Genomic DNA, 22,758 nt, shown 5'->3' on the forward strand with positions numbered 1-22,758 from the left:
AGTCCTTGGAAGTGACTTGAAGCCTGGTGGGAGCAAGGCTAGAGCAGGCATGTAGCTGCTCTCAGGAAAGCTGAGCCTCAGACTCAGATGATTCTCCTCTAAAGAGGTGACCTTGAGACCGGAGGTAGCCGCTAGACCCTTTGAGAAAAGCAGAATTGGCAGAGAGATCAGAGGAGAGCAGGAGGACGAGGGTTGGGAGCAAGAACTGTCCTGAGATACCATCCCAGGGTGTTGCTAGAAACCTCTGGAAAGGTCAGAGTGACCCCAAGGAGCCCAGAGGCTCCCCAAGAGGTAGAGCCAGCCAACTGAATCTTACATGTCGATTGGCTCTGCTAGGCAGGCAGGTGGCTGACATTCTCTCAGCTCTTATCACGTGCACCTTTAGGCATTACTATTGCAGCCGCTTGACAGGTGAGGCCGTTGAGCAACATTAAGAACCTGCCCAAGGGGACTTCCCTGGTGCTCCTGTGGCTAAAGGGCTTCCCAGGTGACTCAGTGGTAAAGAATTTGCCCGCCATTGCAGGAGACAAGGGTTCAATCCCTGGTCATGGACAGAGGAACCTGGTGGGCTACAGTCCCTGGGGTTGCAAAAAGAGTAGGACATGACTTAGTGACTAAACATCAACAACAACCAAGGGCTAAGACTCCTCACTCCCAATACAGAGAGACTGGGTTCGATCTCTGGTCCGGGAGCTAGATCCCACATGCCATAACTAAGAGTTCTCATGTCACAGCTAAAGATCTCGCATGCCACAACAAAGACCCCTTGCAGCCAAATAAACAAGAAATATAAATATTGGGGGAAAACAGAAAGAACCTGCCCAGGGGCCCAGATCCAAAGTAGAGCTCAGATCCAGACTCTGCACACCCTGGCCTGCACACAACCCTACATCGGGTGGTCCAGGGAAACAGTGCATTGAGCCGAAGCTTCAACCACGACGCTCCCCAAGGTCCCCCATGGACACTGCTGAGGCTGCAGGCTGGGTCTGGGAGCTGGCTGCACCAGGCGGGTAGGTGAGGTCAGGGGAGGTTTGGGGGATGTGAGAGAAACTGGATTCCCTCCATCAGACTTTCCAAGCACAGAGACAAGAAGGTGGGGAGGGGTACGGCATAGCCTAGAGACAGAACCCAGGACCCGCAGGGGAAGGACCAGGAGTACTGCGGTGCTGTCTGCTGCTCCAAGAGGAGACCGCAAGGTGTTTCCACCTCTTGTGAAAGAGCAGAGTTTCTCCCAGGTACAATGTTTGCTGCAATCCTGGGGGCGGGGAATATGTTGTTTGTTCGTGGTCAAGACAGTTACAAACAGCACTTTTCACAGCAGCACCCCAAAAAGTCTCTTTTACTCAGTTACTGGAGTGTGCGGGGGTCTCTTCTGGGGAGGAGGGACCACACAAAGAGAAATAATGGGAACTGAGGGGAAAATTAAAACGAATGAGTTTCAACACGCTGTCACTAAGAAGCTGCATTTTCTCAGCCTTCTTTGCATGGGGGGAGGGGGTGGGGCCTGGTGACTGGGTGGGGGGTGTGAGGTGCACAGATGAAAGGAGATGACTTCACTGGGGCTGGGCCATCAGGCCTGCGGTAGGGGTGGGTACACCCAGTTCAGTCTTGCCTTCCCAAAGGGGTAGATCTTTTGTGAAGGATGTTCTTTACAAAGAAAGGCAAGAGGCCCCCTGGAGTCCACAGTGCAGAGCTGAACCTGGCCTCTACTCACCCTCTAGGCTGTGGGCCAGCTATCTAGCTGCTCTGGGCCTCCATTTCTCAGTGCTTACACGGTGCCAGTGGGAACAGCGCCCCAAGGGTGCCTCAAAGGGGCCTGAGTACAAGTGTAAAGCCCAGCGTATACGCGCAGAGAGGCTAATTTATGATAATAAGAGTAGATGTCAACCCTCGCTGGTGGTTCAGTGGCTAAGACTCTGCTCTCCCAATGCAGGGGGCCCCGGTTAATTCTCTGGTCAGGGAACTAGACCCCACATGCCGCAACTAAGAATTCACATGTTGCAACTAGAGATATCGCATGTTGCAACTTAACACCCAACACAGCCAAATAAATACATTAAAAAAAATACATTGACAAATACAGCTGTTATTGCTTATGGTATGAATGAAAGGCAGAGGATGGAGCAGAAAGGTGGGAGCAGGTCCTGGAAGGCTCATAAAAATTAAGGTGAATGAGAAGGAAAGCATCCAGCCTGCACCCAGCCTACCCAGCGGGGTGGGCGGATGCTGGGGCTACAGGAAAGTGGGCACTGCCCAGGTGAGACAGCCTCAGAGACCCCCGAGCCAAGGTGGGAAGGTGGGCAGCCCTGGTGGGGGACACTCCTGGGAGCTCCCGGCCTGGATGAACTGGCCCCTAGATCTGCCCCTCCCCAGAGATCCCACACCGCCCCCCACCCCCCGCAGCAACGCCCACCCACCTCGCTGAGGGGCCAGAGGGTCAGGAGCAGCCGGGAGGGAGGCTGTTCCAGCAGCGAGAGGGGGGCGCGGCCCCGCCTCTTCAAAAGCCACCTCGCCAAGGCATTAGCTAAACATCTCCCGGTCCCCGAAGGCTTCCCCTGTGAAGTCTGCAATGTTCAAACGCAACCAGCAAATCCCCAGAGACGGGTCCGGGGAATTAGCCGCGCGGCGGATGAAAGCGGCTGTGATGTGCGCGAGGCAGAGAGCGCGGGAGGAGGGGAGGACCGCGTACCTGCGCCTACCAGCGGCAGGGTCCAGGGGAGCAGGATCAAGCCCAGCAGCCCGGGGGCCGGGAGGGGCCCCGCCGGGCCCGCCGCCGCCGCGGAGGCCAGCTCTCCATCGGGGCCTCCTTCCTCTTTGGGTCGCGGGCGGGGACAGCCTGCTAGTAGCCACGGTTGCCCTTGGCGTCCTTAACAGGCTCCTCCCCGGCCGGCCTTCTGCTTCCTCCAGGTCTCAGTTGGCCGCCTTGTCCTCTCAATGACCCCGGACTTTCCAGGTGGGAACAGTTTCAGGTCAGGGCGCCGCCAGGCGAGAATTTGGGGCTCCCACCCGTCCAGGATGTACAGATGTGAGAGTTGGACCATAAAGAAGGCTGAGCACTGAAGAACTGATGCTTTTGAACTGTGGTGTTGAAGACTCTTGAACGTCCCTTGGACTGCAAGGAGATCCAACCAGTCCATCCTAAGGAAATCAACCCTGAATATTTATTGGAAGGACTGACGCTGAAGCTCCAATACTTTGGCCACCTTCGCATTGGCTCAATGCGAAGAGCCAATGCATTGGAAAAGACCCTGATGCTGGGAAAGATTGAGGGCAAGAGGAGAAGGGTGTGACAGAGGATGAGATGGTCGGATGACATCACTGACTCAATGGACATGAGTTTGAGCAGACTCCGGGAGTTGGTGAAGGACAGGGAAGCCTGGTGTGCTGCAGTCCATAGGGGAGCAAAGAGCTGGATGCGACTTAGCACTGAACAATAACAGCGACGTGCAGAAGAACAGGGAGGGGCTAGGCCTCCCATTCCCGCCCCACCCCGACCCCTGAGGCGGTGGCTTCTCCCCTTCTCAGCCCCTTTTCTGCCAGATAAACTAGCCCAGAGGAGGGCTGGTCTAGCTGCTCAGGTCTGAAACTTAAAAAAACAACAGACCAACCCCATTCACGCAAACTGCCCCCCGGAAATAGCGCAGGAGCCCCCTGGGTCAAGGTGCTCCTCGAAGAGGATGGTTTGGGATGGGGGGGGGTGCGGGTGGAAGTGGCTAGGGGGATGAGGGAGGGGCAGGCATTTGGAGGGGGTGTGGCAGGTAGGAGCCCCAAGTTCCCAGCCTTCCCCGGGGACCAAAAGCCTGCTGTCTCTCCTTAGCCCAGCAACAGCCACCGTGGGGGTCCCCCTGAGAGGCCCAGCAGACCCCTCCCCTCCGACCCACCTCAGATGTCTTACCTGCTACAGCTCCCCTAAACTCGAACCTCCCCTCTGCCACCAGGAGGCCCAGGAATCGCTTCCCCATCAGGAGGGAACCCCAGTCCCTGTCCTCCCCCCCACAGGCCCCCAACATGGGTCAGTGACTACCTGTCTCCTGGGACCCCTCTCCCCAGCAGACTGGGAGTGGTGCAGGCCTGGCATTCTGGAGCCCCGCATCGGGCAGAGCCGGATGGCATGGGGACAGATGTGTGCCTGCCTGTCCAGAGGGGCAGAGGGAAGGGGTCTGGGGTGGGGGTGAGCAGCCAGCCGGCCCACAGAGGAAGGCGGGGGGCACTGAAGGTGGTAAATTTCAGCACAAGCTGAGCACACCCCCTTTCCCCCATCATTGTTGGTGCTCCTCAGTGGCCCGGTCGTGTCCGGCTCTTTTGCGACCCCATAGACTGCAGAACGCCGGGCTCCTCCGTCTGTGGGATTCTCCAGGCAAGAATACTGGAGTGGGTGGCCATGCCCCACTCCAGAGGACCTTCCTGACCCCAGGGATCGAACTGCAGTCTCCTGCAAGTCACCTGCGTTACAGGTGGATTCCTTACTGCCGAGCCACCGAGGAAGCCCCTGGTACCCCATCAACCCTCAAGATCAAGGCTTTTATCCCAATCTGACAAACTGTGCCCCCAAGAGGCAAAGCGATATGCCCACGATAGGGGCAGCCCGGCTGGGTGAAGCCAGAGCCTATTTCCCCACCCCTGACCGGCCTGCAGAGATGGCAGCACTGGGTCCAGTTTCTGCCCTTGGTCTGAATGCTTTCCCCTCAGCCGCTGAGCACACAAACAGTGAAAACCAGAAAGCTGTTTCCTACCAACTCCAGGAGCGCCAGGAGGATGGCAGGCAGCAGGGCCCGCCCGCCAGGTGAGGAAGACGTATGAACAGCAGACACTTCCTGCGGGCTGGGGGGCGGCAGGGACCCCAGTGGTATTGACTGTGGATCCATCACCGTGATACATGATCGCAGATGTCGCAGTGAGACACAGATAATCGGCTTCACGCTGTCTCCGAGCTCCTGGGGGGAGCAGGTTGTCTAAGCACCTCGATGCCATGGTGATAGACGTCATGTTAATGCCTCCACGCACAGAGGGAGCGTTATAAAGGCATCGGTCTGTGCCTCCAGGAGTCTCTTTATGACTTGGCATCAGGAGGCAGCTGAGTGCCAGGCTGCCTCGGAGCAGGGACCCCTGCCTGTCCCCTCTGGGGCAGCTCTGCCCCCCTCACCCCTGCAACCACCAACACAGAGCCTGCGGCCCCCTAACGGTGCCGCCCGCGCCCTGGGTCTGCATGCCCCGGGGTCCTAGGAACTTGGCTGCCTCTGGGCCCGAGTCCAGCCTGCAGACTCTTGCCTGCCTGGGGGCCTCCCATTTTTCTTGTTTTTTTTTTTTTTTACCTCTGACTCCCCTGAGCCTAGCACAGGGCCGGCACCTGGTCTGTGCTCAATAAATCCTGGTGCATGAATGAAGGATGGATGAGCCTAAGCGCCTCCCTCCCAGGCTGGCCGTGGAGGTGGGCGCCTCAGGGCATCAGGCTGGACTCCAGGGTGGGAGGAGGTGGACTCCAGGGCAGGAGGAGGTGGGCACCCTCCCCAGGCAGACATGACGTGAAAGGAAGTAGCCAGAAGTCCAGGGTCATTGTTGAGTTTCCTAGATAGTCTGGGCCACCCAGCCCCTGGGGAGAGGCAGGCGCAGACCATGGGTGGGGACCCAGGGGCCCAGGCCTCTGGGCCTCAGTGATGGTGATGAAAGAGAGGTCACAGCACATTCAGGAACCACAGTTTCCTTGAGACTCCACCTCCTCTCCCTGAAGCGGCTGCCGGGAGGTGAACTTGCTGGACTTGGGGCCACAGCCTTCTCCTCTCCCCTGCCTTTGAGGGGAGCTTCGATCAGTGAGTGAAAGGAAGAGCAGACTGTGAAAGGCTCCACTGGCATCTCTGGGGCGCAGCCTTTGGGCCAGGCCTCCGCAACTGAGTCTGCAGGTGAGGGCCCCGGGGCCCGCTCGTTTCAGCTCCTGCTGTCACCCAGTCGTGTGTCCATCCTTCTATCCATCCACCCATCTCTTCTCATTTTGCTGTGCACCTATTCTTCCCCAGGCATTGGCCTCAACAGGAGGATGCAGAAGTGGAAGACCCCAGTTTCGAGGAGCCCACGTCTCAGGTGGGAGAGCAGCCATCCGCACAATTACACAATTGCATGGCAGTTGAGAGCAGTTACTCAAGCAACGCCAGACACACCGTATGAGATGGTTTTAATCTACACATCTATTTAATGCTCACTGCAATTCCATGAGGTGGGTTTTATAATCGGGCTTCCCAGGTGGCGTTAGTGGTAAAGAACCCACCTGCCAACACAGGAGACATGAGATGTGGGTTTAATCCCTGGGTCGGGAAGATCCCCTGGAGGAGGGAATGGCAACCCACTCCAGTATTCTTGCCTGGAGAATCCCATGGACAGAAGAGCCTGGCTGGTTACAGTCTGTGGGGTTGCAAAAAGTCAGACATGACTGAACAGCTAACACACACACACAGATTTTATAGTCACTCCCATTTTACACATAAGGATGATGAGGCACAAGAAAGTTAAAATTTGCCCAAGGTCACACAGCTAAGAAATGCATACAGGGGAAGTGACTTTGAGGTTGACTCCAGCCTCTGCTCCAGCCTGCCTCAATAGCAGAGTGTGTACAGACCAAAGAGAGAGGCAGGGGAAGAAGTGAATTACTCGGGGTGGAGGGAGGAAGGGGTGACCAGGAGGACTTCTTGGAGGAGGTGGCAGCTGTGGAGGAGGAGGCCATGGGGGAGCATACAGGTCTCCTGCGGTCCTAAAGCACCTTGTTCACACAAAGACTAAAGCTTTCCCAATGAGACCACATGTTGTTGGCCTTCATACACTTATTAAGTACCTACTGTGTGCCAGGCAGTGGGGGTACAAAACATAAGTCACAGTTTTGTCCTCAAGGTGTTCCCCATTTAGGGAGGAACACAGAACCCCCAGACAGGATTTCCAGCTGCCCCAAGTGAGTGAAACAAGGGTGAGTGAGTGAGCGAGGTGGGGCCCCAGAGCCGCGTTTGGCTCAGGATCTGCTATGTCTCCTCCTCACGTGAGCCGTGAGGGCACCGGAAGCGGAAGGGGACCACTCTCCTCCTCTCCCACCCGCAGGAAGTCATTTCTTTCCTCCCTGTAGATCCTCGCACCAGGGGGAGCCTGCCAGGGCCCCCTGAGAACAACCTCTGAAGCGGTCTGGTAATCGGGATGGAGAATGTCACTCTCCTCTGGGCACCGTGACCCCACTGCCCAGGGCACCAGGGGCAGATGGATCTTGTTTTCTTCCATCCTCTGCCTCGGGTACCCCGCACACTGGAGAGAGAGAGAGTGGTGTGCAGGGAGGCCTCCCTCCCCTCCTAGCAACACCTGGGTTTGCCTGGGGGGCCCCTTTCTGCACCACATGGCAGCTGGCAGGTGGATGGTGCTGACTCCTCGCTCTGAGAGTGGCCCTGACCACCCAGCCCAGGGGAGAGAGCAGGCTGCAACTCATTTGAACGAGACCCATCCAGTCATGAACTAGGCTGGTCCACGGTGGACCAGCCTCCTTTCTTGGGGGGATGAGCTCTCTGTTACTGGAGGTGTGCAAACCATCCACCCTGCACACTGCTGAAACACGCCTGCCTGGCCTGGAATGCTGACCTGGCCCATCTCCAAAGCCCCTTCTCAGCTCGAGCTGCCCCAAATTTGGCCTGTTTATGAATTAGTTGCTTCATGCCAGCCACAATGCTAAAGGCTCTTTATGTATTGAATACTTCAGTCCCCACAGAAACCTGGTGTGTACAGATGTTATTATTGCGCCTATTTTACAGACAAGGAAACTGCATTTCAGAGACTGCAAGTCACTTCCCTAAGGCCACACAGCTAGTAAGCAGTGGAACAAGGACTCGAGTTCCTTGGCTTTGCTTTTAATCACTGTGAAAAGGAACGTGAAGGTATTAGCCCCTCAGTCATGTCCAACTCTTTTCCACCCTATGGACTGTACGCTGCCAGGCTCCTCTGTCCATGGAGTTCTCCAGGCAAGAATACTGGAGTGGGTAGCCATTCCCTTCTCCAGGGGAATCTTGCTGACCCAGGGATCTAACCTGGGTCTCTTGCATCGCAGGCAGATTATTTATCATCTGAGCTACAAGGGAAGCTCTTTAACCACTATGCTGTCCTGCAATTCATTTGATTCTCCAGGTGGGGCTAGCATTACAAAACCCTCATTTAGTGATGCAGCATAATAGAATAAGTGGTCTGCCTGGGGTCACAGAGGGGACAGAGTCCGGGGTTTTCCTGTTGGATGTATACCCAGAGTTAGATAAGACTTCCCTTGCTAACACCATTGGGAGAGGCAGCAAGGAGGTAGTGCCCCCTCCCGTGCCCCTGCCAGACTGAAAGTAATCCTGAGGATCTGAAGAACAAAGGTAGCATCGACTTTCAACCTTTATTGCATGTTCACCATGTGCCATGGCCTTGTTAGGTTTAGACTCTTGGTACAACTGTGTCCCTGGGAGAGACAAAGACCCACCAGGAGGCTGATCACTGGAGGTCCTCGGTGGCGGGGGAGGGGTGTGTGCAGAGCTTGAAGGTCTTATCCTAAGGCTCCCACCCCTGTCCCCTCCAGCCTGAAGGGCGGCCCCTGGGTTGTCCTGTGCCCATGGCGCCACCTGGTGGCACTCGCAGCTCTCTCCCACCTGGGATGCCTGCCTCTCCGAGTCGCTTCTTCCCTCTCCAGGGGTCTTGGGCTGCCCAGAGGCTGCCGGTCAGCACAGGGCAGACCAGGGCTTGAGAGGCCACATGATAAAGTGGCGGGGGGCGGGGGAGGACAGGGCAGGCAGGACCAGGAATGTGCTGGGGGCCCGTGGGAACAGAAGGCAGGGCGTGAGGCCATAGGACCCCACCCCGCCTGCCTCTCTGATGCTTTTCGGCAGCATCCACAAGAACCTCCTTCAGAGCCCACCCTGCTCCATCCTGACAGCTGCTTTGGCTGGGAACACCTTAGAAACTCCTCTTGGGATAGCTTCACAGGAGCTGGCTCTTGGGCTCCAGGCAAACCAGCCCGTGGCTTTGCAGTGACAACCAGGGACTTTGCAGGCCGGACTCCCCATAGAGAGCTCAGCCAACTAGGGAGCAATTAGCCTCCCCTGAGGCTGACTCATGCACTGTCACCCCTCACGGCTCAGGGTTCTCTGGGACTGAGGACCTCCCTCCCCTGTGGGCAGGGCGCGAGGCGGGAGCGGGGGGCGGTGAGGGGGTGGCAGCCACTAATTGCAAAGATTTCCGGCCCCACCCGGGAGATCCAGCTCCGTGAGGCTCTGGGAGACCAGAGGACCTGTGTTGTAACAGATGCTGGTTCTCACACTTGAGAAATTGCCCACAGCGCTCCCCAAGGTGGATTCCCAAGGTGCTGTGGGCAGTGGTGGGCGGCTCTCCAGGGAGCCAACTCTGAAAGGAGGCTCTGGCCAGGAGGAGCCTTTCAAAGAGACTGGGTCATCCCTCCTCCCTTCCCTCTCTCTCCTCCTTTCCCTCTCCCTCCTCCTCCCTCTTAGAAGGCCAGTTGGTGAAGCTCAAGCAACGCCCCCCCTTCATTTTCATCCCAGGCCAGTGGGGGAGGTTGCCTCACCTACAATATGGGGATGAAATACCCACCTTGCACGGATCTGATGAAGAACAGTCATAGTAACAGAGGTGAGAGCGCTTTGCAAAGAATGAAGTGTTTGTTGAAAGTAGCTGCTTCGCCTTAAACCTTTGAGCCCCTTTCAAGGAGGTCTCTTTACAGGGGCTGGGCCAGGGGTGGGGGTGGGGGTGGGGGGTGGGTTCTCTCTGCAGAGAACAAGGGTCTGCACTGGGAGAGATGCAGGTGCAGCCCCCAAGGGTGTGCAGTTATGGACGAGGAAGTCTGCCGTGGGGGACAGGTCTGGGGGGGCAGCAGGGTGACATACAGGAACGGGAGGAGGGCCTTCCAGGTGCCCATGGAGTCCTGAGCCGGCCCCTGGTAGGTTCCAGAAGCAGGGTGCCGGGGGGGGGGGCTGGGCGGCGGCAGGGAAATAGCCCCGGGTCTCTCACCGCTGACCCTCCAGAAAGCTCTGCATTCCTTTCTCCTGTTTGTCCATCGAATTGCATCTTGGCCTTCTCTCTCAAACCCTCGTGCCTGGGGATACCTGGGTCAACGCCAGAAGGCCTTCAATCCACAGATGGCAAAGACCCCGGGCCATCACCTCTAATTCCTACACAAGTCCTTCGGATGACCCACAAGAAGCTTTGGTTCACTCATTCATTCATTCAACAAACATCTCCAGAGCCTTGCTCTGGCCCAGGACCTGTCCTGGGCACCTTCCATCTAGGACAGAGCTTCTCGCCCACATATCTAAGTCACAACCCAGTGGGAACCCTATGTGAAAGGGATGCAAGCCCAGATCAGGCTGAGCCTGCCATGGAAACCACGGCCACAGCGTTCTGAGTCTTGGTCAGGAGCTCCCAGGAGTAGAAGAGAGAGGGCGGGCAGGAGGGGCTGAGATGTCAGCTCCAGGCTCCGGAGCTGAGACAGGAGAGGGGGCTCAGGGGAGCTGGACTGAGACAGCCCCCCTCCTCCCCCATCCCCTGATGAAGCCACCTTCTCTCCAGGGTCAACAGTCAGATGAATAAAACCATTTATGTTTCTATTAAAAAATTACTGGTGTTGCAACCGGTATCGATTTCCACTGTGTTCATTTCACAGGTACAGATTTTCAGCCACACTCTGAGTTAAGCAGCTTGCTGGCTGTTCCTGGAAGCCTGGCATCATTTGTGATATGGTTTCTGAGTGGAAAGACTTTCTCCGGAAGACAGCTCATTTGGAAGTAAAGAGACTTCCTGCGTTCCCTGGAGTGAAAATCCCGTTCTGTACAAAATGCCTGCCACACTGTGGCTTTTAGAACCAGAAATCTACAGGGGATGTGCTGATTGACAAGAACCACAGCCTGCCCTGAGTCCAGATAGGAAAAGGAACAGAGAAAGTCAGCTGAGTCCAGGCCTTCAGATGCTGTGATCTTTCCACCAGGTCCCACAGAACAGCAGCAGCCTGAGGACCTAAGGATTTCACGCCCGCAGAAACCTCCTCCCCGGGAAACCCCCCACCACCCCCGCGGAGCCTGGAGGAAAGTGTTTTCAGGCTCCTTGCATCTGGCTTGGGTGAAAGTATTCCTAAGCAGCAGCGCAGCCTGGCGGGGCGCCCAGGCCTGAGTCACCGCATCCCCGCGCCCTGCTGGCCGTTCCTTTTCCTTCCTCCGCTCCCTAAATCTATCTGCTGATCTTTGTTGTCACCACCTTCTGGAAGATGAGCCGTGCACAGGCCGCGGATATCCCTGAGCTGCCCACGGGACCGGGGCTGGGCTCCAGGCCGGGTGCAGCTGACCTCCAGGCGGGCAGGAAACCCAGGGCCTGGAGCAGGCAAGGGGCCCCTCTGACACCACTCTGCGCCCGCCCCCTTGCCCCAGCGTCGACCTGCCTACCTGTGTCTGGCCAGTGTCTGGGAAGGGGGGGAGGGGGCGGGAAGGGTGGCCCCAGGAGGGAATGGAGCTCGTCTTTGCCAGATGCTGGGCTTGCATCCATCCTCTTGGCCACCCTCCCGGGCAGGTATCCCCATCTTGCAGATGAGGAAACAGGTTTAGAGAGAAGTCACTTTTCTAAGGCCACACAGCCAACAAGGGCAGAGCTGGGGTTTGAATCACGGGCTGCCTCTTAACAGCCTCTGGGGTGTCTGCACTCCCTGGCTAGGTGGTGAGCTCTCCGTGGCTGCTTCTCCTCCCAGGTCCTCACCTGCCCTGCATGCAGCAGCTGTGCCTTCCAGGGACAGGACACCTCTGTCTTTGCAGGTGCTCAGAACAAGCACAAGTATCTCTTGAATGAATGAGTGGGAAACTGGGAGAGGAGTCCTATATGAGGCCCTTTTCTGAATGCAGAGGGAAAAGCCCGCAGGGAGCTCTGATTACATTTTTGTTGCTGTTTAGTCTCTCAGGCTCAGTCGTGTCTTTGCGACCTCATGGACTGTAGCCCGCCAGGCTCCTCTGTCTATGGGATTTCCCAGGCAAGGATACTGGAGTGGACTGCCATTTCCTCCTCCAGGGGATCTTCCTGGAGACCCAGGGATTGAACCTGTGTCACCTGCATTGGCAAGCAAGTTCTTTACCACTGAGCCACCAGGGAAGCCTTAATCAAATTCACAGTAGATGCATATGACTTTGGTTACAAACTTGTAGAAAGTGGATGTCAGAATCTGAAAACGTGGAATTTGGCCCTTCATAGGAAAGAATTGGCTAACTTGTAGAATTATAAAGTATTAGGAAGTTGGCCTCAGAAGGGAGTTCCTCCTTCAACTCAGTTCCTCAGGTGTTTAAACTGTGCTCCCTGGGACAAGGCCTTGGGCTTGGTGCTGAGATCATGGGAAAACAAGATCCCTCCCAGATGATTCCCTTCCCCTCGTGGGGATCCCAGATGCCTGCATCACAGGCTTCCAGGGACACGCTGCTGAAGCAGAGGGGGAGGGGAGGGGACTAACAGATGGTCCCGGGGTCCAGGCAGTCGAGGAAACAGCTGTGCTTGGGGTCAGAGCAGGGGTGGGGCCAGGAGGCCTTGGCTGTTTGGGGAACTTGATGGGGGAGAAGGAAGTGAAGGGGATGGGCTCTGGGGGCTTCCTGGGGTCTGCAGGTGACCTGGGGCTCCCGCCACCTCTCCCTAGAGCCCTTGTGGCTTTGCCCCTCCCCTTTCTGCCCCCCCCCAGCCCCCCCACCCCTGCTTGTGTTCCACCCAGAACAGGAGGCTCTCAGCCCCTGCCCTGGTTGAACAGTCCTTCCTTAGGAGGAACTTCTTCCATTTCCTTCCCACAGGTGAGGATGGGGGTGTGGTCCCCAGCCTCCCACCAGGCCAAGACATCCCCAGTCCTCCTCATTCCCCCGCCTGGCTTCCAGCTCCTCCAGTTGCATCTCCCTGGTGTCCAGCTGGGGTCTGTGCAGGGCTGAGGTCAGTGGGAGTGTGGCCCTGCCCGCATCCTGGACAGGTGCTGCCCAAGAGTCCCTCGGCTCCTTTTGGGTCCCCCGGTGCCCCTGAGCGTCTGGTCCACCCTCTGCTGTGCCCCCTCTATGTCCTCGGAAGCCACCCCCACGTGGGTCCTCTTTTGAGGTGACTCGTCATGGTGACTATCATCTGCCTCAGTTCAGTTTAGTTCAGTCGCTCAGTCGTGTCCGACTCTTTGCGATCTCATGGACTGCAGCACGCCAGGCCTCCCTGTCCATCACCAACTCCCAGAGCCTACTCAAACTCACGTCCATTGAGTCAGTGATGCCATCCAACCATCTCATCCTCTGTCGTCCCCTTCTCCCACCTTCAATCTTTCCCAGCATCAGGGTCTTTTTAAACAAGTGAGTTCTTTGCATCAGGTGGCCAAAGTATTGGAGTTTCAGCTTCAGCATCAGCCCTTCCAATGAATATTCAGGACTGATTTCCTTTAGGATGGACTGGTTGGGTCTTGTCTTCCTCCCACGTGGGAAAAGCCTGGCGTTCCCTGAAGAGGCCCATCAGTGAGGCTCATGGGGAGGCACCATTTCAGAAGTCCCCCTTCTCTGTCCCCTCCGACACTCTGATTTCCAAACCCTCGCCTCATTAGCTGAGGTTGCCCACAGGTCATTTTGATTTTGAAAAAAGCTTTCTCAGGCTGTGCGATCCACGCTCTGTGGGGAAGCTCAGAGTGTAGGCAAAGATAACTCGCCCACTTAGCCTGGCCTGTGGGGGGAACAGCAACCATCTTTGCGGGACGTGAACCAGGAAACAAGGGAGGGATGGGGCTGGGCCAAGAACCGGCTTCTGTGAGGATTCAGGAGGCCTTCGGGCACTTCACACAGGTGATCTCATAGCCCCCCCCGGAGCGACACGCTGCCCCTAGTAAAACAGAAACAGCCGAGCTGGGAAGCTTGGTAGCCAGGTAGCCAGGATCCGGAGTGAAGCAGCGGCAGGACCAAGCCCCCTGCCCACCCCACCCCCCCACCTTTTCTGTAAATTGCCTGCTTTCAGAGGAAGCTGGGGGCTGAGGCTTACAGTTTTGACTAGACCTTCTTTGGAAAAAAAGATCTCCACAATTGCAAAACCAACATGAGGTGTGACAGTGAATAGTAACTTCCCCTTCCAGTGAGAACAGAACTCACAAGTTACAAATTCTGAAAGGCTGACAATGCCATAAACATCCAGCAACTCAGGAACATAACCGGAAATTCTGTAACCTCCCAACCACCTCTATACACTACTCCCTGTGATCTTGTATGCTGATCACCTCTTTGTCTGACGGGGATTTTGGAATGCCATGCTCTATACAGAGAATGCATGGCATCCGGTCCTATCACTTCATGGCAGATAGATGGGGAAACAATGAAAACAGTGACAGACTTTATATTCTTGGGCTCCAAAATCACTGCAGATGGTGACCACACCCATGAAATTGAAAGACACTTACTCCTTGGAAGAAAAGCTATGGCCAACCTAGACAGCACATTAAAAATCAGAGACATTACTTTGCCAACAAAGGTCCGTCTAGTCAAGGCTATGGTTTTTCCAGTAGTTATGTATGGATGTGAGAATTGGGACTATAAAGAAAGCTGAACACTGCAGAATTGATGCTTTTGAACTGTAGTGTTGGAGAAAACTCTTAAGAGTCCCTTGGACTGCAAGGAGATCCAACCAGTCCATCCTAAAGGAAATCAGTCCTGAATATTCATTGGAAGGACTGATGCTGAAATTGAAACTTCAATACTTTGGCCACCTGATGTGAGGAACTGATTCATTGGAAAGGACCCTGATGCTGGAAAAGATTGAAGGCGGGAGGAGAAGGGGACAACAGAGGATGAGATGGTTGGATGACATCACCGACTTGATGGACATGAGTTTGAGTAAACTCTGGGATTTGGTGGTGAACAGGGAAGCTTCGAGTGCTGCAGTCCATGGGGTCGCAAAGAATCGGACATGACTGAGTGACTGAAGTGAACTGAACTGATACAGAGAATGTAAATTTAGATCAAGTTTCCTTTGCAGATGAGCAGGAAGAATTCAGGGCATGTTGTTTACTTCCACAGAGACCAACCTGCTTCTTGGATGGACGACCCTCAATACCCAGTGTAGCTTCGGTGGCCTGTCTGCAGGGACATATTTTGAGTTTTGTGTTATGCTTGTGTATTTGTATTTGTTTTTTTGGCAGTGCTGCACAGCCTGTGGGATCTCAGTTCCCTGATCATGGGTCGAACCCGTGCCACCTGCCGTAGAATCGTGAAGTCTTAACCACTGGGCCGCCAGGGACGTCCCTGTATTGTTTACTAATGTCAAGAAAGTAAGAAAGTGAAAGTGTTAGTCTCTCAGTCGTGTCTGACTCTTAGTGACCCCGTGGACTGTAGCCCACCAGGCTCCTCTGTCCATGGGATTCTCCAGGCAAGAATACTGGAGTGGGTAGCCACTCCCTTCTCCCTTCTCAAACCTGGGTCTCCCGTACTGCAGGCAGATTCTTTACCATCTGAGCCACCAGGGACGCCCATCAGCGTCAACATTTCATGCCAAATCATTAAGAAATTCAAATATTATTTCATTGTTTTCACTGGATGTCCTCTTTTTCCTTCCTCAGTGGGATAATTCCTGGAAGTCATCCAGACCCTCAGCAGCCCAAGGACCGGCCTCCACATGGAGGTAACTGGGAGCCACATAAGCTATGGCCGGTCCAACACCACCTGCCTGGGAGAGAGGAGGGGAGGCCGTCAGAGAAGCATGAGGCTCAACTAACTGAGGTTAAAATGTCTGCAGAAACCTACGATCACGTAAACACAATGTAGTGACAGATTGCAGTTCAGTGGCTGAAACAAAGAATGTATTTTTACTGAATGGCACTGACTGAGCAGGTACATCCCGGCAGGCGAAGCCAAGGCACACCTTGGCTGTTCCAGAGGAAGCGGCCCAGAGAGGATGCAGCAGCCGAGCTCCTGCTGAGGTCTGCAAGGCCCGGCTCTGCCACGTCCTACCTGCGGGAACCTGGGCCAGTCACCAGGGTCCTCTGGGCCTCAGCCTTCTCCTGCTCTGGGCCTATGAGAAGAGCAGCCACAAGGAGAGCGAGGACCGTGACACTGAGAGGCCATGGATGAACGTGGAGCTACTCTCGTCTGTCCGTCTGTCCGGGGACCCTGCCATGTGGGGGTCTGCAGGGGGCCCCGGCTTCCTGGGGTAAAGAACCCTCCTGCCGATGCAGGAGACATAAGGGACTCGGGTTTGATCCCTGAGTCAGGAAGATCTCCTGGAGGAGGGCATGGCAACCCACTCCACTATTCTTGCCTGGAGAATCCCATGGACAGAGCGGCCTGGTGGGCTACAGTCCATAGAGTCACAAAGAGTTGGACACGACTGAAGCGACTTAGCACAACACAACACAGCAACAGGGCCCCCGGAGGCCAATTGTGGGAGCTCAGCTGTCTCCCAGGCGTGGAGAAAGGGGTGATGATTCTGACCAGGATTCAGAACCAGGCCCAACTGGGCTGTGCTTACCTGCAGGCGGAGCCGCAGCCTCTCTCCCTGGCCTGGGTCTGCCCTCACCCTGGCATTCCACCAGCCCACATGGACACCTCAGTGGGCACGCTCAGGAGATAGCCTATTTTCCCCCCTTTTCCTTTCAGGCCTGATGGGTTTCCCTGGTGGCTCAGACGGTGGTAAAAAAAAAATCCGCCTGCAATGCAGGAGACCCAGGTTTGATCCCTGGGTCGGGAAGATCCCCTGGAGAAGGGAATGGGTACCTGCTCCAGTATTCTTGCCTGGAGAACTCCATGGACAGAAGAGCTTGGCGGGCTACAGTCCATGGGGTCAGGAAGAGTCAGACACAACTGAGCAACGGGAGGCTTTCACTTTCACTTTCAGGCTTGATGGATGACGCAAGGCTCCTCCTCCAACTGGCAAGAACTCCAGCCCACACTTTGCCTGCAACTCGACCGTGCAGGACCCGGCTCCCCTTCATCCTGGCATCAAAGGTCTGTTTGATCAGTTTTTCATCCATTTTCTGAAAGCGTGTTGATTTGGAGCTGTCCTGAATCTTGCAGGACTGTTCCAGTGTGCACCCCGGCCAGATACTGATGAAGCCCCGAAGTTGAGGTTGGATGGCTGATCTGCTCCCTGGGGGCCTCCATGCCCTCAAGGCCCCCCCAACCATGGCCCCCACGACCCTGGCTCTCTGCCCTTTAACAGAGCCCCCGTGAGGGACAGACAGTGAGCTGAATGCTTGTGGGAGAGGGTCAGAGAGGCAGTGAGCAGTCCTCCCTGGGCGGGGATGCTCTATCTAGCCCTGCCCCAGGTTGGACAGGAGGGACAGGGTGGGAGGGGAGGGGGTGACGTAGTACAGACTAAGGTGGCACCTCTATACTGGTATCCTGGCCTCCATGGTCCCTCTGCTCAGCATTCCTGATGGTAAGGAAAAAGACTGATTCAGTGCTGGCTAAGTGTTCTAAATCTCACATCTTTAGTAATAAGCTTTCTGATTTGACAGCGAATCCCAGTTTTACGAAAGCACTTTCTCAACCATTTTTTTCCCCCTTGTGCACAGAACCCTGTGAGGTAGCAGCTCCCCAAGTTTTCAGGGAAGGGAGCCGGGGATTGGAGAAGCTGTGCCACGTTCATGGGTTACTGTCAAGGATGCTCACAGGTCAGAAAGGCCAGGGGCACCCTGCTGGGAACCTGCTCGGGTGTCAGGGCAGGGAGCCAGGGGGATGGGAGTGGGCCTTGGACCAGGGCTCAGGATGGAAGCCATGACATCCCAAGGGTGAGGAGGCCGAAAAGAGCAGGGCAGAAACAAGGACGCGTGAGAGTGAAATCGAGCTCAGAAAGTGTAACAATCAAAGATCTATAAAGAGGGCTTCCCAGGGGTCCAGTGGTGAAGAATCCACACTGCAATGTAGGAGACAGCGGTTCGATTCCTGGTCTGGGGTGATCCCCCCTGCCTCGAAGCAACTAAGCCCATGCAACAGAACTACTGATCCTACAAGCCACAGCTGGAAAAGGCCCGTGTGCAGCAATGAAGACCCACCACCGACACAGAAATAAATCTTTTTTAAAAATCTATAAAGAGAAAGGTCACCCCCCACCCCCCCAGTCCCTTTCCCCCAATGGTGTCTACACCTTTATTCCACCTGCCACCTTCCTCACTCTTCTGACCTGCAAACATATAAAGCAACAGAGCCACATGCCTCCAGGGAACTGGACTTGCTGGTTTTTACTGCAGTAGGGCCACCCTCACCCTTTCTACTTGAGTGTATCTTGCTTCGGGCTGGTGGGCAGGCCAGTGAGGGGCAGGTCCAGCCAGCACCTGGCCAGTCAGCTGTCAGAAAGGAGGACCAGGCGAGGCTGCAGCCAAGCAAGGATCTGCTCTGCCCAGGGTGGGGGGTGGGGTGGGGGTGGGGGAACTGGCCCTGGGCAAGGCGGCAGAGGGCAGGGAGCTGAAAGAAGTCAGGAGTGGGGACAGCCTTGCCCAGCTAGAAGACCTGGTGGGGGACAGAAGTCCCCACAGGAAAATCAAGGCTATTCCTGGTGGGAGAGGGGCGGAGGATGCTAGACTGGCAAAAACTGGCAAGAACCACGGCCAACAAAAACGGATATGTTTTTGTCAAGCTCTTTTCTAATCCATACTCCCCTCCCTCCCACCACAGACACCGCTGTGGAAATTGCTGGGAGAACGAAAGAAGGACAAGCAATGGACTTTATTCGGAATGGGGACTTTGTGATTTTTCTGTTGCTAAGTAGCAACTCTAGGGATACCTCCCCCAACCCCTCCTATCAGGCAGAGGAGCTGGGGAGATGGAGGGACATCCCAGCCCGAGATCTGAGGGTGATGGTCAAGGACCACAGAGGCTCCAGGGCCATCAGCGAGCCCCAGGCTCCAACTTGCCTCTGCCCTCCCTGAGAAAGTCTTACTCAACGCAGTGGGCTGAACTGTGTTCCCCCAAAATACACGTTCAAGGACTAACCCCCTGTGAATGAGACTTTATTTGGAAATAGGGTCTTTGTAGATGTCATAGTTCCTTTCATCTTGAGATGAAATCATCTTGGATTTAAGGTCAGCCCTAAATCCACTGGCTGGTGTCGCTGTGAGAAGGGGCCAGGACACACAGGGATGCAGGGAGGAAGGCTGCTTGGAGGTGGAGGCAGAGCCTGGGGGGATGTAGTTAAAAGCCATGGGATGCTGGGGGCCCCCAGACGTCGGGAGAGGAAAGGAAGGATTCTCCCCCAGGACCCCCAGCAGGAGCATGACCCCCCTGGCTACTCACCACATCTCAGCAAGGTGCTTGTTGATTACCAGTTCCTCTCCCTCTCTGATAAAAAGCTCAAACATGATGAGATTGGGTTTCTGTTTTGTTGTTCTATCTCTCTGTCGTGTCCGACTCTTTGCGACCCCATGGACCGTAGCACACCAGGCTCCTCTGTGCTCCACTGTCTTCTGAGTTTGCTCAAACTCATGTCCACTGAGTCGGTGATGCCATCCAACCATCTCGCCTCTGTCGTCCCCTTCTCGTCCTGCCTTCAATGTTTCCCAGCATCAGGGTCGTTTCTAATGAATCGGCTCTTCACATCAGGTGGCCGAAGTATTGGATCATCCCTAAATGTGGATGTATCACAACTTTCCCCTTCGTTTTTTCCCCTTCCTTCTACATTTTTTTCTTTCGATTAAATTTACTTTAAATTGGAGGATAACTGCTTTCTGCCATACATCAACAGAGATCAGCCATAGGTACACATGTGTCTCCTCCCTCTGGAATCTCCCGGTCACCTCCCACCCCATTCCACCCCTCTGGATTGTCACAGAGCGCTGGGTTTGACCTCCCTGCGTCATATAGTAAATTCCACTGGCTATCTATTTTACATATGGTAATGTACATGTTTCAGCACTACTCTCAATTCCATCTCCTTCCCCCGCTGTCCGCAAGTCTGTTCTCTGTGTCTGCGTCTCCACTGCTGCCCTGAAAACAGGTTCATCAGTACCATCTGTCTAGATTCCCTCCCTTTTTTTATTTGGAAACAATGAGTTTGGGTTTTTTTTTTTTTAACTTTTAAAAAGATTTATTTTTAAACTTATTTTAAAATTTATGTACAGTTAAATTCATTCTTTGGGGTATATACGTCTCTGGGTTTTGACAAGTGTAACAACTTGTTATGTAACCACCACCACAGTCACTATAAGGAACATTCCATTTAACAGGAAAAGGGTTCCTGGATGGCGCAGTGCTAAAGAAGCCACCTGCCAGTGCGGGAGACTCAGGAGACATGGGTTCAGCCTCTGGACTGGGAAGAGCCCCTGGAGTAAGAAACAGCAACCCACTCCTGTATTCTTGCCTGCAGAATCCCACAGACACAGGAGCTACAGTCCATAGGGTTGCAAAGAGTCAGACACAGCTGAAGCGACTTAGCACGCACACATGCAGTTACTGGCTTCTCTAGGGGCTCAGACAATTAAAAATCTGCCTATAATGCGGGAGACCTGGGTTCAGACTTTGGGTCGGGAAGATTTCCTGGAGAAGGAAATGGCAACCCACTCCAGTGTTCTTGCCTGAAGAATCCCATGGACAGGGGAGCCTGGCAGGCTACAGTACATGGGGGTCTCAAGGAGTTCCCAGATGCTTGAAGCAAAAACTGATAGATTTACAAAGAGAAATATACAAGGTGACAATTATAGTTGACACTTTCAATACTCTTCTTTTAATATTGGTAGAACAAGTGGACAAAAATCAGTAAGTACTTAGAAGACTTGGAACAACATTATCAACCATCCTAACCTAACTGACATTTATAAAATACCTTGCCCAACGATAGCAAAATGCATACCCTTCTCAAGTTCACACAGAACATTTACCAAGATAGACAATATTCTGGGCCATTAAACAAGTCTCAGTGTATTCAAAAGGATTCAAGTCACATGAAGTATGCCTTCTTATCATAAATTAGAAATTGATAATAGGAAGATCTCTGAAAATGCCCAAGTATTTGGAAACTAACACACTTCTAAATAACACATGGGTCAAAACAGAAATTTGAAAGTATTCTGAACTGACTGAAAAAAATAAAACACAGCATGTCAAGTTTTGTGGGATTATTAGCTTTAGATATCTTGTGGATGTTCTTTATCAAGTTGAAGAAATCCTCCTCTAGTCCCAGTCTACTGAGAACTTGGGGTTATTTTAAAATCATGAGTGAATGTTGGATTATGTCAAATGTGTTTTCTGCATTATTTGGTTATGATCGTAAAATTTTTCTTCACAGGCCTGTTGATATGATGGGTTACATTAATTGATTTTTTAATATTGAGACTGCCTTGCATACATAGAATGCGTTCCACTTGATTGTGGTATATACTTCTTTTTTAATATTTGTTATAAATTTGATTGGTTAACGTTTTGATGAGGAGTTCTCTGTGTTTGTGAAATATATTGGTCTGTAGTTTTCTTCATGCTGTCTTTGGTTTTTATATTAGGACAGTGCATGCATGCATGCTTAAGTCACTTCAGTTGTGTCCAACTCTCTGTGACCCCATGGACCATAGACCTCCAGGCTCCTCTGTCCATGGGATTCTCCAGGCAAGAATAGTGGAATGGGTTGCCATGCCCTCCTCCAGGGAATCTTCCCAACCCAGGGATCAAACCTGCATCTCATATGTCTCCAGCATTGGCAGGTGGGTTCTTTACCACTAGCACCACCTGGGAAGCTTGTATCAGGGCAACACTGGCCTCATAAAATGATCTGAGAAGTATTCTCTTCTCTACTATTTTCAGGAAGCAATTGCATCATAATATTGGTGTTAATTTTTCATTAACTGCTTGGTAGAATTTTTTATTGAACCCACCTGGACTTAGAGGTTCTTTTAATGAGAGATTTAAAATTATGAAGTCAATTTCTTTAATGGCTATAGGACTTTTCAGATTATGTATTTCACCTTGGTTGAGTTGTGATAGTCTGGTTTTCAAGAATTTGGTCCATTTCATTTAAATGATTGATTTATGAGTGTACAGTTGTTCACAGTATTCCTTTATTGTCCTTTTAATGGCTATCTGATCTGTGGTGATATCCCTGTGTCATTCCTGATAGTGGTGATTTTTATATTCTCCCTTTTTACATCCTCAGTTTTTCCAGAGGCTTATTTTTTTTTTCCCCAAAGAACCAGTTTTAGTTTCATTGATTTTCTGTATCATTTTCCTCTTTTCAATTCCACTGATTTCTACTCTTTATCATTTCCTTCCTGCTGCTTGCTTTGGGTTTATTTTGTTCATCTTTTTCTAGTTTTTTGAGGTAGGAATTTAGGTCATTGATTTGAGACATTCTTTTTTTCGAATGTAAGCGTTTCATGCTATATATTTCCCTCTCAGTTCCACTTTACCTGCATCCCACAAACTTTCAATACGTTTTCATTTTCAGTTCTATATAAAGGGTTGTTTTTAAAAATATTTACTATTTATTTATTTGGTCTTAATGTGCTAGGTCTTAATTGTGGCATGTGTGATTTAGTTCCTCCACCAGGGATCAAACCTGGGCCTTCTGCATTGGGAGCCCACAGTCTTAGCCACTGGACCAGGGAGGTCCCCTAGAGGGTTATTTTTTTTAAGTGGCACTAAGATATTTGGAGGAGACAAAGACAGCTATCTACCAAAAGGCATGCTCCTCCGCTAGACAGCACAGACGTCTTGCCAGGAAGTGGCTACCCAACCAGGGACTGTTTCCAAGTTGTCCTTGTCTCTAGTGAGACATTATGAACAGTTCTGGCCAATGGAGTGTAAGAAGTACTGTATG

General features: G+C 53.4%; 1 protein-coding gene across 1 annotated transcript in view; it reads right to left on the bottom strand.

The window, feature by feature from the left end:
• Nucleotides 1-3,962, bottom strand: part of NFAM1 (NFAT activating protein with ITAM motif 1) — a 36,401-nt gene extending 32,439 nt beyond the window's left edge. Inside the window, exons 1-2 of the mRNA XM_070454165.1 lie at nt 3,896-3,962; nt 2,690-2,909 (exon numbers count right to left, since the gene is read on the bottom strand). Coding sequence (XP_070310266.1) covers nt 2,690-2,909; nt 3,896-3,962 — 287 coding nt within the window. The remainder of the gene's footprint in view (nt 1-2,689; nt 2,910-3,895) is intronic.
• Between the last annotated feature and the right edge of the window lie 18,796 nt (nt 3,963-22,758).

The sequence above is a fragment of the Odocoileus virginianus genome, chromosome 23, assembly GCF_023699985.2.
Source record: "Odocoileus virginianus isolate 20LAN1187 ecotype Illinois chromosome 23, Ovbor_1.2, whole genome shotgun sequence".
NCBI classification, from domain to species: domain Eukaryota; kingdom Metazoa; phylum Chordata; class Mammalia; order Artiodactyla; family Cervidae; genus Odocoileus; species Odocoileus virginianus.